At 41.5% G+C, this 16,748-nt stretch overlaps 1 protein-coding gene across 3 annotated transcripts in view; it reads left to right on the top strand.

The window, feature by feature from the left end:
* The window catches only part of TESK2 (testis associated actin remodelling kinase 2), a 152,917-nt gene that overhangs the window by 73,514 nt on the left and 62,655 nt on the right, over positions 1 to 16,748 (top strand). For all 3 annotated transcript variants that reach the window (XM_050798811.1, XM_050798829.1, XM_050798820.1), the window contains exon 3: positions 3,656 to 3,777. In XM_050798811.1, the coding sequence (XP_050654768.1) occupies positions 3,656 to 3,777 (122 nt within the window). The remainder of the gene's footprint in view (positions 1 to 3,655; positions 3,778 to 16,748) is intronic.

Raw genomic sequence — 16,748 nt, 5'->3', positions numbered from 1 at the left:
CAGTATGATACTAGCTTTGGGTCTGTCATATATGGCTTTTTGAGTTATGTTCCTTTTATACCTAGTTTTTTGAGGGTTTTTATCATGAAGAGATGTTGAATTTTATCAAATGCTTTTTCAACATCTAACGAAATGATCATATGGTTTTTGTCCCTCATTCTGTTGATATAATGTATCACATTGATTGATTTACATATGTTGAACTATCCTTGCATCCTAGGGCTAAATCCCACTTGGTCAGGATGAATGATCTTTTCATGGGTTTTGCCATTTTGCTAAAATCTTAGTGTGACAGTTTTCAGATGATGGAAAAATAAGAAGAGTGACTTTCAGATGGAGAGTCCTTATTAAAACACAGATGTCTTCTGTAAATAGAGTTGGAAAAATACTGCCAGTGAGCTCTTTGTTTATAAATGTTTCTTTTAACTTACCCATGCAGGATCTAAAATGGAAAGCTACTTCTCTTTCATCAGTCAAGAGGTACATTACAACAGAATCATTGATGCACTGAGAAGAGAGCTGGGTTCCAAATCTCACTCAGTGATCTAGGAGAGGAGAGGCAGCCAGTGTTCTGCCTGCCTTAGTTTTTCCGATCAGGGTTCCTGTGGTTCTTTGTGTTTTGGCCTGGCCTCCCCCTCAACAACCTTCCCTCTTCTGCCTGGCCACTCTGAAACATTGTTTCTTTGAATTCTAAGATAAGCTGTAATGTCTGACCTGTATTAATAGCTATGATAAACTTATGGAGCTATTATCATTTCAAGGAGTTTTCGGATATTGAAGAGTTTAAGTAAGTTGTCATGTTTTCTTTTGGAATTCCCATTTGATCAAGTATAGCATACTGAAAGGATACTCCTGAAGTCCATAGGATAATGACATTTTTGTATAGTAAAGTCCCCGTTGTGCAAGATATGAAATGAATTTTTTTTTTAACCAGAAAGATCTTTGTGACTTCATGATTTTTCTACTGCCTCATTCATAATTCCTAAGCAGGAAACACATGTATCTCATTTTAGCTTCTTTGAATCAGACAAAATGTTTTGTCTGGTGGTCTTAGTGTGCTACTAATGAGACCACATTTACAGGGTGAAAACAATCTTTTCTCAAGTAAAGTGTTATGGTTTATGAAACCTGTGGAGTGTGCATTGAAATGATAAATAGTATTTACACATGCACAATAGACTGAGTTCTATCGAGGGTGAATGCTTTTAGAAGTAGACTTTCCTCTGTGCATATGGGTAATAGTGTGAGTCGTGTGGCCCATGTTTGTTGTATTTAACTTGAGTGTGTTTAAATGATTATAAGGTGCTTTGGGTAGAGTTACTACAGTATTAGCTCCAAAAGGTTCACGGACTTCTTTCTATATTTAGCATGAAATTTTTTTTTCTTATAGGTTTTTTTTTTTTTTTCTTGATACGGAGTCTCACTCTGTTGCCCAGGCTGGAGTGCAGTGGTGCAATCTTGGCGCACTGCGGGCTCCGCCTCCCGGGTTCACACTGTTCTCCTGGCCCAGCCCCCCGAGTAGCTGGGACTATAGGCACCCGCCACCACGCCTGGCTAATTTTTTGTGTTTTTAGTAGAGACGGGGTTTCACTGTGTTGGTCAGACTGCTCTCAATCTCCTGACCTCGTGATCTGCCCGCCTCGGCCTCCCAAAGTCCTGGGATTACAGGCGTGAGCTACCGCGCCCGGCCTATAGATATATTTTTATGGTACTTGGGGGAGACTTTGAGTATGTGGGTTTAGCATCTTATAAAGACAGTTTCATTAAGTGTTATATAAGGCTCATGCATATATCTTCTTTTTGCACACTTAGAATGCCACAGAAGGGACTCTTTTCAGGCCGGGCGCAGTGGCTCAAGCCTGTAATCCCAGCACTTTGGGAGGCCGAGGCGGGTGGATCACGAGGTCAGGAGATCGAGACCATCCCTGGCTAACATGGTGAAACCCCGTCTCTACTAAAAATACAAAAAACTAGCCGGGCGTGGTGGCGGGCGCCTGTAGTCCCAGCTACTCGGGAGGCTGAGGCAGGGGAATGGCGTGAACCCAGGAGGCAGAGCTTGCAGTGAGCCGAGATCGTGCCACTGCACCCCAGCCTGGGCGACACAGCGAGACTCCGTCTCAAAAAAAAAAAAAAAAAAAAAAAAAAGGGACTCTTTTCTGTTGGTGTCTTAAGACTCACCAAGGTCAGCTATGAGGAATCAGCCTAAAATTTTTCCCTCATTTTTTTTCCTAAGGTATTAAAAACAGGCCGGGTGTGGTGGCTCACACCTGTAATCCTAGCACTTTGGGAGGCTGAGGCTGGTGGATCACAAGGTCAGGAGTTCGAGACCAACCTGGCCAACGTGGTGAAACCCTGTCTCTACTAAAAATACAAAAATTAGCTGGGCACAGTGGCAGGCACTTGTAATCCCAGCTACTTGGGAGGCTGAGGCAGGAGAATCACTTGAACCTGGGAGGTGGAGGTTGCAGTGAGCTGAGATTGTGCCACTGCACTCTAGCCTGGGTAACAAAGCAAGACTCTGTCTCAAAACAAACAAACAAAAAAAACAGACATGATTGGCTGGGCATGGTGGCTCACACCTGTAATCCCAATACTTTGGAAGGCCGAGGCAAGCGGATCACCTGAGGTCAAGAGTTTGAGACCAGCCTGGTCAACATGGTGAAACCCTGAGTCTGTTAAAAATACAAAAATTAGCCAGGTGTGTTGGCACATGCCTGTAATCCCAGCTACTCAGGAGGCTGAGGCAGGAGAATCACTTGAGCCCAGGAGGCGAGGTTGCAGTGAGCCGAGATTGTGCCACTACACTCCAGTCTAGGTGACACAGTGAGACCCTGTCTCAAAGAAAAACAACAACAGCAACAAACTAGACATGATTTCTTTTATTTATTTATTTATTTATTTTTTCTTTATTTCTTCTAAAAAAAAAGAAAAAATGGGATACATGTGCAGAACGTGCAGTTTTGTGCCCTGGTGGTTTGCTGCACCTATTGACTAAGTTCTAAGTTCCCTTCCTTCAGCCCCCACCCGCTAACAGGCCCTGATGCGTGTTGTTCCCCTCTCTGTGTCCATGTGTTCTCAATGTTCAACGCCCACTTATGAGTGAAAACATGCGGTGTTGGTTTTCTGTTCCTGTGTTAATTTGCTGAGGATGATGGCTTCCAGCTTCATGGTACCCAGCAGTTAATGGGTACAAAAATATAGTTAGATAGAATGAAGAAGATTTAGCACAACAGGGTGATTACACTCAACAATAATTTAATTGTACATTTTAAAATAACTAACAGTATAATTGGAATGTTTGCAACACAAAGAAATGATAAATGCTTGAGATGGTGGATATCCCATTTACCCCTTCCCTGCAAAGGACATGACCTCATTCCTTTTTATGGCTGCATAGTTTTCCATGGTGTATATCAGACATGATTTATTGAGATGTTATTAACAATGTTTTTCTGGCCAACTCCATTTGAAATAATACTGGTCTTGGGTAGAATAATTCGTCTTCATTCATGGAAGTGATACTTTAATGTAATTAGATGTATATTTTATCTAAAGTGGCACAGAAATATCTTGGCATATTGTACATTTGGAGATGTTGACCTCATATATAGCTGTTGCCCTTGACCCTCTTTTCTTGTTCTATTTAATATTCTAGGTACGACACCGAGCTTCTGGTCAGGTGATGGCTCTTAAGATGAACACGTTGAGCAGTAACCGGGCAAACATGCTGAAAGAAGTACAGCTCATGAATAGACTCTCCCATCCCAACATCCTTAGGTAATGGCTTTTCCTTCCTTCTGATCAGTGAGAAAACTGAAACATTGGAGGCTTGCTAGAATAGCACTAATAGCAAAAAAAGGAGGGATTCAGGATTTATCATGCTGAATCTATCTTGCTGGGGTTTAGTGGTACTCTAGGTCGTTTTCTGCCCATCAAGACTTAATTTATTGGTAATTAACTGCATTTAACAAAGCAACTTCCTCTGTCTGTCAAGTTGCTTTACTCTAATTAGAACATTAGTAGCAGCTCATTAGAACAGTTGTTTCCTATTGCTGACTGGTAATTTATCAAAGAGGAGAGATTGTTATTTATTTATGGGAAATTGTAATTAAATCAGTGAGTGACAATAAAAGTAAAATTATGTCCTCAAGTTATCTATCCTTAACTTTTAGCACTCACTTGAGGAGACACATTTTGCCTTTGAGTATTATTATTATTATTTTGAGATAGGGTCTCACTCTGTCACCCAGGCTAGAGTATAGTGGCATGATCATGGTTCAACGCAGCCTCGACCTCCAGGGCCCAATTGATCTTCCCCACCTCAGACTCCTGAGCAGCTGGAACTACAGGTGTGCCACCACATCCAGCTAAATTTCACATTTTTTGTAAAGTCAGAGTTCCGCCATGTTGTCCAGGCTGGTCTCAAATTCCTGGGCTCAAGCAATTCATCCTCCTTGGCCTCCCAAAGTGGGGAATTATTTTTATAAGTTTATATAATTGTCACTTTTTAATAATCTGTATCGGAATCTTTCTTGCTTTAATTATTTTGATATTTTAGTCAGGCAAGTATATTTTCTTTTTTAAAAAAAATTTGGCTGGGCTTGATGGCTCATGCCTGTAATCCCAGCACTTTGGGAGGCCGAGGTGGGCGCATCGTGAGGTCAGGAGATCGAGACCATTCTGGCTAACGTGGTGAAACCCCATCTCTACTAAAAATACACACAAAAAAATTAGGCGGGCGTGGTGGCACGTGCCTGTAGTCCCAGCTACTCGGGAGGCTGAGGCAGGAGAATTGCTTGAACCCGGGAGGTGGAGGTTTCCTCTGGGAACCGAGTGCAGTGAGCCAAGATTGCGCCACTGCACTCCAGCCAGGGCGACAGAGCAAGACTCCGTCTCAAAAAAAAAACAAAAAAGAAATTTTATTTGGCCAGGCATGATGGCTCATGCTTGTAATCTCAGTACTTTGGGAGGCCAAGGTGGGTGGATCCCTTGAGCCCAGGAGTTTAAGACCAGCCTGGGCAATATGGTGAAACCCCATCTCTACAAACAACAACAGCAATAACAAACAACCAAAAAAATTAGCCAGGTATAGTGGCATGTGCCTGTAGTTTCGGCTACTCAGGAGGCTGAGGTGGGAGGATCTCTTGAGCCCATGAGTTCACAGCTACAGTGAGCCATGATCGCAGCACTGCACTCCAGCCTGAGTGACAGAGTGAGACCCTGTCTTAAAAACAAAAATTATTTTATTTAAAAAAAAACTTTGTTTTAATAAGACAAGGTCTCACTGTGTTGTTCAGGCTGGGATTACAGATGTGATCCACCACACCTGGCCAAGTATATTTTCAAATGAGACCAAATAAGACAATTTAATTCAATGTATATTTAGTTAGGGTTTATGTGCAGGATGCTTTGGAAAGTTTAAAGTGCTATTTACTTAGGGTCATTTATTGCTAATTTTTATATGTTTATATTGGGCTAGAGAGAACTCATATGGCTTAAGTATGACTTACATGTTTGGTCAATGGTGTTAAATTATGGAATTAAATTATACTGCTTACTTGAAACTTTTTATCTTTGTATAGAATTATTGGCTTCCTAGTCTACCTCAAAAATATTCAGCCAGTATTTTTATTGTGGTGACTTTCTTTCAAATTTATAAGTCAAATTAACACTTTTTTTTTTTTGAGACGTAGTTTCGCTCTTGTCGCCCAGGCTGGAGTGCAATGGCTCGATCTCAGCTCACTGCAACCTCCACCTCCCAGGTTCAAGTGATTCTCCTGCCTCAGCGTCCCAAGTAGCTGGGATTATAGGCGCTCGCTATCATGCCCAGCTAATTTTTGTATTTTTGGTAGAGACAGGGTTTTACCGTGTTGGCCAGGCTTGTCTTGAACTCCTGACCTCAGGTGATTTACCTGCTTTGGCCTCCCAAAGTGCTGGGATTACAGGTGTGAGACACCACACCTGGCCAGATTAACACATTTTTTGAGTGTATGTCTGGTGATATATTCAGACATCAGAAAGGTATCAAGATATATATAAAATGGAGTGTCTGCTAGCAAGGAATTTATACTTTACTTGCTCTACTTACATTGATGGAAATAGAACTAATAAATTAACTAAGACACCACCATTTGAGTAGAATAAACTCTTAAGTGCTATAGGAGTTCAAATGAGTGAGGGGTCATATTAACTTTGAAGAGTCAGGGAAGGCTTGGCATGATGGCTCACCCCTATAATCCCAGCACTTTGGGAGGCCGAAGCAGGCAGATCACAAGGCCAAGAGTTCGAGACCATGCTGGCCAACATGGTGAAACCCCGTCTCTACTAAAAATACAAAAATTAATTGGGCATAGTGGCACACGCCTGTAGTCCCAGCTACTCGGGAGGCTGAGGCAGGAGAAGCTGTTGAACCCAGGAGGCAGAGGTTTCAATGAGCTGAGATTGTGCCACTGTATTCTAGCCTGGCGACAAAGCAAGACTCTATCTCAACAACAACAACAACAAAAAAAAAAAAAAAAAAAAAAAAAGGAAGAGTCAGGGAAGCCTTCTAGGAGGGGACTTGAACTGGACTTTGAATTTTTTAAAAATTACGTTTAATTTTTGTGGTTACATAGTAGGTATATATACTTATGGGTTATATAAGATATTTTGATGCAGGCATGTAGTGCATAATAATGAACCTTGATTTTTAATAGGATTTTAGAAGATAGAGGAACTCAGAGCAAATAGTGATATAGAAAGCACAGATACAAAAATGCAAAGCTTTTTGAGGAGTCAGTGAATAAAATCTTATTTGGCTAATAATGACAATAATAATAATGACCATTTATTGAAGGCATGTTGTATACTAGGTGTGTTACTTATTTAAAGATTTATCTTCACACTCACTGTCCATTGAGGCCAAGAGATTATGTATGGGCCAAAGTCTCCTCTAAGGCCTGGGTTCTTTCTACCAGGCTTCTCTTAGAAGAACTGAGGATTTGATAGGATAGTATTGGTAGATAAAGGTGGAAAAGTAGAATTAGGTCAGATTATCCAGAAATGTTTTGCATAAATCCAAAGGATTGTAGTTTATGATCTGTGATTGGATTCTGAGCAGAAACTAGAATGGTAAGGTAATTGATGACAAGATGCAGAATGGTTTAGTGTTAGAGAGACTGGTAGCAAAGATATCAGTTAGGGGGCTTCCACTATGTTTGAGAGTGAGGTAGATGAGGCTTTGATATTCTGCTTAGGAATTTTTAAGATGATCATATTTTAAGTAATATCATCTAGCTTAAGAAGTCATATTTTAATTTTTTTATTATTATAGAAGTGATACATAATTGCAATGCAAACATTTAGAAAATAGAATTAGTAAGAAAAAGAATATAAAACTTGCCCTTAATCTCAGCATGTAGGGCTAAAACTAGTATTAGCATTTTGGCATCTTTCTTGCCAATCTTTTTATTTTACCATTTCTTTTCTTACTCTCTTCACTATGAACTGAACTAGCAAATGCATGGAAAGTTGACTTTAAATAAATTTTATTCCATTACAGCAAAATCTTTAGATGTACTTGTTATATAATAAAATGGTATAGTATAACCTGAAACTGTAAAACTACTAAAAGAAAAGGCTTGGCGTGTTGGCTCACACCTGTAATCCCAGCACTTTGGGAGGCCGAGGTAGGCGGATCATGAGGTCAAGAGATCGAGACCATCCTGGCTAACACGGTGAAATCCCATCTCTACTAAAAATACAAAAAATTAGCTGGGCGTGGTGGCAGGCACCTGTAGTCCCAGCTACATGGGAGGCTGAGGCAGTAGAATGGCATGAACCTGGAAGGCAGAGCTTACAGTGAGCCGAGATTGCACCACTGCACTCCAGCCCAGGTGACAGAGTGAGACTCTGTCTCAAAAAAAAGAAAAAGAAAAAGAAAAAGAAAACATAATAGAAAAATCTCCATGAGATTGGGTAGACAATTTTTTTGGATGTGCACAAGCAACAAAAGCAAAAATAGACAAATGAGATTGCATCAAACTAAAAGCTTGGAAGGCCGAGGCAGGTGGATCACCTGAGGCCAGGAGTTCGAGACCAACCTGACCAATATGGAGAAACACCGTCTCTACTAAAAAATATAAAATCAGCCGGGCATGGTGGCACATGCCTGTAACCCCAGCTACTCAGGAGGCTCAGACAGGAGAATCGCTTGAACCTGGGAGGCAGAGGTTGCAGTGAGCTGAGATCGTGCCATTGCACTCCAGCCTGGGCAACAAGAGTGAAAATCTTTCTCAAAAAACAGCAACAAAAAGGAAGGAAATACTGTCATTTGGGACAACTTGGGTGAACCTGGAGGATGTTACACTAAATGAAATAAGCCAGACACAAAGGCAAATAACTCACGATTTCATGTATGTATGAACTCTAAAACAGTCGATCTCATAGAAGTAGAGAGAAGAGGCTGGGCACGGTGGCTCATGCCTGTAATCCCAGCACTTTGGGAGGCCGAGGTGGGCGGATCACAAGGTCAAGAGATCGAGACTATCCTGACTAACACGGTGAAACCCTGTCTCTACTAAAAATACAAAAAATTAGCTTGGTGGGGTGGCATGTACCTGTAGTCCCAGCTACTCAGGAGGCTGAGGCAGGAGAATGACTTGAACTTGAGAGGTGGAGGTTGCAGTGAGCCGAGATTGCGCCACTACACTCCAGCCTGGGTGACAGAGCGAGACTCTGTCTCAAAAAAAAAAAAAGAAAATTTGGAGAGAAGAATGGTGGTTACCAGAGGATAGGGGTGAGTGGGGTGGGATGGGGAGGAAATGGGGAGATGTTGGTCAGGGACACAAAGTTTCAGTTACCTATGAGGAATACTTTTCTGAAATCTGTTGCGCAGTATGGTGACTATAGTTAATAATAATGTGTATTTCAAAAAAACAGAAAAAATAGAACTGCTGTATAATCCAGCAATAGGAGTAAGTTTCAAATATGTCACCACAAAAAATGATGTGAGGTAATACGTATGTTAGTTAGCTTGATTTAATCATTCTACACTGTATACATTTATGTTTGATCTATTTCAAAAAGTAGTAGTATAGTATGATTAAAAATGAAGGCTTTAGGTTGGGTGTGCTCACACCTGTAATCCCAGCACTTTGGGAGGCTGAGGCAGACAGATCCCTTGAGCTCACAAGTTCAAGACCAGCCTGGGCAACATGGTGAAAACACGGTTTTCTCTACAAAAAATACAAAAATTAGCTGGGCATGGTGGTGTGCACCTGTAGCCCTAGTGACTTTAGAGGCTGAGGTGGGAGGATGGCTTGAGCCTAGGAGGCAGAACTTGCAGTGAGCCGAGATCACACCACTGCACTCCAGCCTGGGTGATAGAACCAGAGCTTGTCTCAAAAGAAAAAAAAAAAAAAGAAGACTCTAGATTAGAGGTGTCCAATCTTTTGGCTTCCCTGGGCCATATTGGAAGAAGAATTATCTGGGATCATATATAAAATACACTAACACTAACAATAGCTAATGAGCTAAAATAAACAAACAATTGCAAAAAACATATCAAAATGTTTTTTTTTTTTTTTTTTTTTTTTTTGAGACGGAGTCTCGCTCTGTCGCCCAGGCTGGAGTGCAGTGGCCGGATCTCAGCTCACTGCAAGCTCCACCTCCCGGGTTTACGCCATTCTCCTGCCTCAGCCTCCCGAGTAGCTGGGACTACAGGCGCCCGCCACCTCGCCCGGCTAGTTTTTTTGTATTTTTAGTAGAGACGGGGTTTCACCATGTTAGCCAGGATGGTCTCGTTCTCCTTACCTTGTGATCCGCCCGTCTCGGCCTCCCAAAGTGCTGGGATTACAGGCTTGAGCCACCGCCCCCGGCCTACTCAAAATGTTTTAAGAAAGTTTATGAATTTGTGTTGTGCCACATTCAAAGCTATTCTGGGCTGCCATGTGGCCTGTGAGCTGTGGGTTGGACAAGCTTGCTCTAGATTCTAGATCAAACTGTCTGGATTCAAATCCTGGATCTTGGGAAAGTTTAGTTAACCTGTCTGAGCCTTAGTTTTCCCATCTATAAAATGAGGGTAATGACAGTAAATATTTTATGGAGTTGTTATTGAAGATTAATTAAATTAGTACATGTAAATCACTTAGAATAGTACCTTGTATGTGGTAAGTACTCAGTAAATGTTAGCTATTATTATTAGTTTATTTTCCTCTGGGTGCTTCTTTCAGTGGCCTATTATAATAGCCTATCTTTGTTGTTGTTGTTATTTAGTTTTTATTTCATAATCATAAACTTAATTTAACTCTGCAATGCAGCTAGGCATGGAAGGGAACAAGGAAAACATGGAACTCAAAGGGAGCTGCAGCGAGAGCACAAAGATTATGGGATACTGTGAGCAAATGGGGTGGAGGAGTGCTCTCTTGAGCTACAGAAGGAATGGTCTGGTGGTTAAGATAAAACACAAGTCAAATTTATTAGAGCTGTCCACAGTCAGCAATGGTGATCTTCTTGCTGGTCTTGCCATTCCCAGACCCAAAGTGTCCCATGGCCTCCACAATATTCATACCTTCTTTTCACCTTGCCAAAGACCACATGCTTGCCATCCAACCTGACACATAAACCCTGGAATAATTTTGTGAAAGCAGGAACCCTTATAACCAAATCCTTTCTCTCCAGTGGTCAGAGCACAAAAGTTTTCTGCTGTCTTTGGAACTTTGTCTGCAAACAGCTTGAAGGAGACGTGGCCTAAGGGCTCGCTGTTTGACTGTGATGTTGAAGAACATGGTGGGGTTGACCATGGCTGATAGTACAGGGCTCCCGGCGGTGGCAGCAGCATCTGCAAAGCACCTACCTTTTTTTTATTCATTTACTCACCAAACATGTGTTGAGTGCCTACTGCTTTTTTTAATAGATTCAATGGTTTTCTACTATTGTTGTCCAATAGAACCTTCTGCAGTGATGGAAATGTTCTATATTTTTGCTGTCGAATAGCCACATGTAGCTAATAAGCATTGAAATATGGCTAATGCAAATGAGAAATTAAAATTTTATTTGAATTGGTTTAAATTTAAATTGCCACATGAAGCTAGTGCCTACTGTATTTGATAATGCTGGGCTACTTACATCTTTGCCTTTGTTTTGCTACTGGTATATGTGTTCCAGCCTAGAAACATGTAGGGTTGTGATAAGACCAACATTACCATTCCTATTCTGTATCTTCTTGATATACTTTCTTTTTTTTTTTTTTTGATACGGAGTCTCGCTCTGCCGCCCAGGCTGGAGTGCAGTGGCCGGATCTCAGCTCACTGCAGGCTCCGCCTCCCGGGTTCACGCAATTCTCCTGCCTCAGCCTCCCCAGTAGCTGGGACTACAGGCGCCCGCCACCTCGCCCGGCTAGTTTTTTTTGTATTTTTTAGTAGAGACGGGGTTTCACCGTGTCAGCCAGGATGGTCTCGATCTCCTGACCTCGTGATCCGCCCGCCTCGGCCTCCCAAAGTGCTGGGATTACAGGCTTGAGCCACCGCGCCCGGCCGATATACTTTCTTAGCTTATCTCCTTTTGATACTTTTGCTTAGGAATGATCCCCACCTCCACCCTCATCCCCCTTAACTTAAAAAAGTAATATTTTTTGCTCTCAGCCAAGTTTTCTAATGTATGAAAGGTAGCATTCAGTCTATCTAAATATTCCCAATAAGCCCACAAAAGAGATGATATATATAAAGCCTCTGGCACAGGAACTGTCACACTGCAAGTATAATACATGAGAATGATACTTATTGTTAACCACGTGGGTTTGCCCTTTGATGGTGACCATTTTTGTTCTGCATAAGCCATCTGTCTCAAATATACTGTGGTTTAAAAGCCTGAAAGTGGATTACTTTTTAAAAGAAGCTTCTAATTATTTATATCTTTTATGTTTTTATGTCTTCACTTTCACTATATATTTTGAATACAACAAAAGGAAATTATTCTAACCAGTGGCCCAGAGCAAACAAAGTCCTCTTGTCTTTTGTTACCCAGAGGACTATTAATGTAGTAGAAACATTTATTATACTTCCCTGTGACTCCTTAAATGTCAAATCAAGCATGACTATGTTTTATTCTCAAGGTTCTTAGAATTTGTATTTTCTAAATGCTTTCTGGTTGTCTTAGCAATTTGCTGTTAATACTTATGATTTAAATTTTTTGATTGCTATTTGTTGGTATGGCTCTTAGTCTGTTTTCAAGTTGTAAACATTATAAGCTCTCTTTTATATGTGCAGAAGTATGAACCAGTGTTTTCCCCCAAATTGAGATTAGATCTACATTGGGAAGAATCCATCTCTTGGAACCCTAGGATTACACAGATGTGCCTTCTCAGGTGCTGGCCCAGGTGGGAAGTTGCTGAGTAGATGAGACTTCTGTTCTCTTGGCTTCGTCTAGTCAGAACAATTCCCCTTTTTATCTTTTTTATGTTGAACTTCTATATAAGAGTTTTGAAGAAAAGGTCTCCTGCTTAAAAGAAAGAGAGAGAGAGAAACGAAGGAAAGAAAGGAAGAAAGAAAGAAAAAGAGTGTGCTGAAAATTACATTGTTAGTGCTTTGGAAAGTCTACTTGGGAAAGAAGACTATCTGCATGATCTGTCAGATGGTAGGCATTTAATCCTCTGGGCATACCTTGGTTCTCTTCTGCCAGAGCTATTGTGTGCCCAGCAGGAGTGAGTGAGCTGAACCTCTGTAGTTCTCTTTTTCTTGACACCAACCTCCCAGTTTCCCTTTTTCCCTTTATCTCCCTTCCTCCTAAGATTTCTATTTGGAAGGAAAAGTGTGGGCCTGGTAAGTCATAGAGGTAGTACTTGCGTAAATTTTGTTCATGTGTATGTATTCTGTTTATACATGGGCCCAGTGAAGATTGGTTGTTTTATCATCAGTTGCTCAAAGTTATCAGTTAAAAAAAGGAACAATAAAGTACTTTGTTGAGTGCAGGGACTGATTGTTTAGGTCTCTTGTGAATAAGGTTGTTTATGCCAGGAAGTCTTATGCTCAAGATCTGTAACCCAGTTCCATGCCCCACTCACTTCCACTCCCCGGTGGCCTTTCTGAGGAACTATACACTCAGGTTTGTTCTCATACCTCCCCCCAACCCCGATACAGGGTCTCACTCTGTTGCCCAGACTCACTGCAATCTCTGCCCTCTGGGCTCTAGCAGTCCTCCCACCTCAGCCTCCTGAGTAGCTAGGACTGCAGGCGGATGCCACCACACCTGGCTAATTTTGAACAAATTTCTGTAGAGAAAGGTCTCACTATATTGCCCAGGCTGGTCTTGAATTCCTGAGCTCAGGCAGTCCTCCCACTTTGGCCTCCCAAAATACTGGGATTATAGGCTTGAGCTACGGCACTGGGCCCCTCTTTTTTGTTATTTATGCCATGAGAAATTTAATATTTCTTTTAGACTCCTCCTTCAATTCACCAAGTATGAAATTGAAGAGTATGCCTTCAGTTCATAAATATTTACTTGGAACTACTCAGTCCTTCCCTGTGCTAGGTAATATGATTAATGCAAGAGAAATAGAGGCTTCTTGTCTCCCAGAGAGTCTCTTTAAGAAGTAAACTATACAATGTTGGAAATAGACTAGCATTAGCTAATGCTGTGAGAATATGGTAGGATATTTTCCCAGTCTCAGTTATTAAGACAGCCATCTTTCCAGTTATCCATCCTGAAAAATTCCAGCCATCCATCCTGAAAAATTCCAGCCATTTTTGGTTATCATGTATTCCTTGCTTCTAATGAGAAGCTAAGCTGTGATTCTAAATATTCAAAGACTTTTGCATCTATTCCTTCCCTTACATGTGTGCTGTAATTCAGCCTTCTTCACTTTCACCTGGAGTGAATTATTTTCCTTGCCTCTTTGCCCTCTTTTTCACTCTTCCTGATACACAGCTCTAGTTGTATAGTTTATTTCTTAAAACTTTTTGTGGCTCACATTGGTTTCAAAATTGAGCCAAAAATTCTTTAGACTGACAGTTAAGGTTCGATCTGTTTTTCCAACCTTTTCTTCCACTCTTTCTCTTGTACAGTTCACATAGCTCCACCATTTCCTAATTATATTCTCTAGGACAAGTTATTTAACCTCTGTGCTTTGATTTCTTCTGTTTAATGAGAATGGACCAGATCAGTTGTTAGAAATCACATTGGGGCAGGGCATGGTGGCTCACACCTATAATCCCAGCACTTGGGAGGCTGAGGCGGGAGGATCATTTGAGCCTAGGAGTAGTGAGCTATGATGGCTTCTTCCTGCCAACTGCACAGACAAAATCAATTCCCTGAGATTGTGGCATTGCAGTAAGAAAGAGTTTAATTGACTCAAGGCCAGCCATGCCAAAGAAGCAGTTATCACTTAAATCAGTCTTCCTGAAGCCCTCTAGAGGTTAGAGTTTTTATGGACAATTTGGTGGGCAGGGCTGAGGGAATGGGTGCTGCTGATTAATTGGGGGTGTGGAAAAGTCCTTGTGCACTGAGTGTACCTCTGTGTAGGGCTACAACAGGAGTCCTCAACCCCCAGGTTATAGACCGGTACCAGTCTGTGGCCTGTTAGGAACTGGGCCACACAGCAGGAGGTGAGCAGGTGAGCAAGAATTACTGCCTGAGCTCTGCTTCCTGTCAGATCAGTGGTGGCATTAGATTCTTATAGAAGCGTGAACCCTGTTGGGAACTGTGCATGCGAAGGATCTTGGTTGTGTGTCCCTTATGAGAATCAAACGCCTGATGATCTGAGGTGGAACAGTTTCATCCCAGAACCATCCCTCCACCTGCCCCTCCCCCGAGTCTGTGGAAAAATTGTCTTCCACAAAACCAGTCCCTGGTGCCAAAAAGGTTGGGGAACGCTGGGCTACAGGACCAGTTGAGTCATGAGTCACAAGTCTGGGTGGGGTCAGTCTGAAAAAATCTCTCAGAAAACCAGTCTTAGGTTCTATAATAGTGATGTTATCTATAGGAGCAGTTGGAGAAGTCATAAATCTTGTGATCTCTAGCCACATGACCTCCAAGCAGTAAGAGGCTGTAGAGCTATACCTACATTTTAGCAGAATTCTGGCCCCTCCCATAATCCTAACCTTGTGGCCTTTCCTTAGTTTTACAAAGCTGGTTTAGTTTTGGGAAGGGCTATTATCATCCTTGCTTTAAGGTTAAACTGTAAACTACATTCCTCCCAAAGTTAGCTTAGCCTATGCCCAGTAATGACCAAAGACAAACAGCTTGAGATTGGAGGCGAGATAGAGTTAACTATGTCAGATTTCTCTTTTGCAAAGGTGGTTTCAGTTGTGCTGCTGAACCACAGACTGCGTGATATAGTGAGACCCTGTATGTAAAATAAATAAATAAATAAATAAATAAGAAATCAAATTGAATTAAATGTTGAATAATTTTTAAATAATCAGATTTTTGAAATATCTTAAGGGTGAATGAATGTGGATGTGGGGTGTGTTACAGAATAAATGGGCAGTGTTTTAATTTTTTTTTTTTTTTGAGATGGAGTTTCGCTGTTGTTGCCCAAGCTGGGGTGCAATGGTACAATCTTGGCTCACTGCAACCTCTGCCTCGCAGGTTCAAGTGATTCTCCTGCCTTAGCCTCCTGAGTAGCTGGGATTACAGGCGCGCGCCACCATGCCCAGCTAATTTTTTGTATTTTTAGTAGAAATGGGGTTTCACCATGTTAGCCAGACTGGCCTCGAACTCCTGACCTCAGGTGATCCATTTGCCTCGGCCTCCCAAAATACTGGGATTACAGGCATGAGCCACTGCTACCGGCCTAAAATGTTTTTTTGCATCTGTTGAAAGTTGAAAAAAAATAATAAAGTGGATCTCTGATTTTATCATTGTAATCCTCGTGGGTAACTAGGTGAAAGACTCTCAAGAGAGTTCACAAAGCATCTTTTGTAACACTAGCATATTGGTAAGGCGATCTTAAATTTTTTTTTTTTTGAGATGGAGTCTCACTCCGTCACCCAGGCTGGAGTACAGTGGCATGATCTCTGCTCACTGCAACCTCCAACTCCCAGGTTCTTGTGCTTCAGCCTCCCAAGTAGTTGGGATTACAGGCATGTGCCACCATACCCAGCTAATTTTTGTATTTTTAGTAGAGATAGGGTTTCACCATGTTGATCAGGCTGGTCTCAAACTCCTGGCCTCAAGTGATCTGCCCCCCCCTTGGCCTCCCAAAGTGCTGGGATTACAGGTGTGAGCCACTGTGCTTGGCTGAAGATTTTTAATATAAACATTGATTACTAGTTGTTGAGTACCCTTTATGGACCACTATTAATTTCCTGCTGCACTCCATTTCTTCCTTTCTAGACCTCTCCCACCATTCATCTATCACTTGAGCCAAAAGCTTACCATTCTTATTATCTTTCTCTTACACTCTATTTCAAACCATCAAGTAGTTCAGCATTATCTTCAAAATATGTCCTGAATCTATTTGCCACCTCTACATCTACTACTGTAGCCCAACCATCCTAATTGATCTCTTGTCTTCCCCCTTTGCCCCACAATAGCCAGATTGAATTTTAAGAAGGTAAATCAGATTATGTCATTTCCCTGCTGAATTTCCTAATATAGCTTTTTGTCATTCTTCAAAGTTCATACTCTGGGCTTTAACCTATCAGGCCCTAAATGATTTGGTCTACCTGGCTCTGCCCATATTTCCAATCATTCCTCCTTTTTCTTACATCATTCTAACCACACTCACTAACCTTCTTGTTTCTCAGACACATTAAGCTTTTTACCCTACT

Source organism: Macaca thibetana, chromosome 1 (assembly GCF_024542745.1).
Source record: "Macaca thibetana thibetana isolate TM-01 chromosome 1, ASM2454274v1, whole genome shotgun sequence".
Taxonomy (NCBI): Eukaryota; Metazoa; Chordata; class Mammalia; order Primates; family Cercopithecidae; genus Macaca; species Macaca thibetana.
This window is presented reverse-complemented; position numbering and strand designations above follow the sequence as displayed.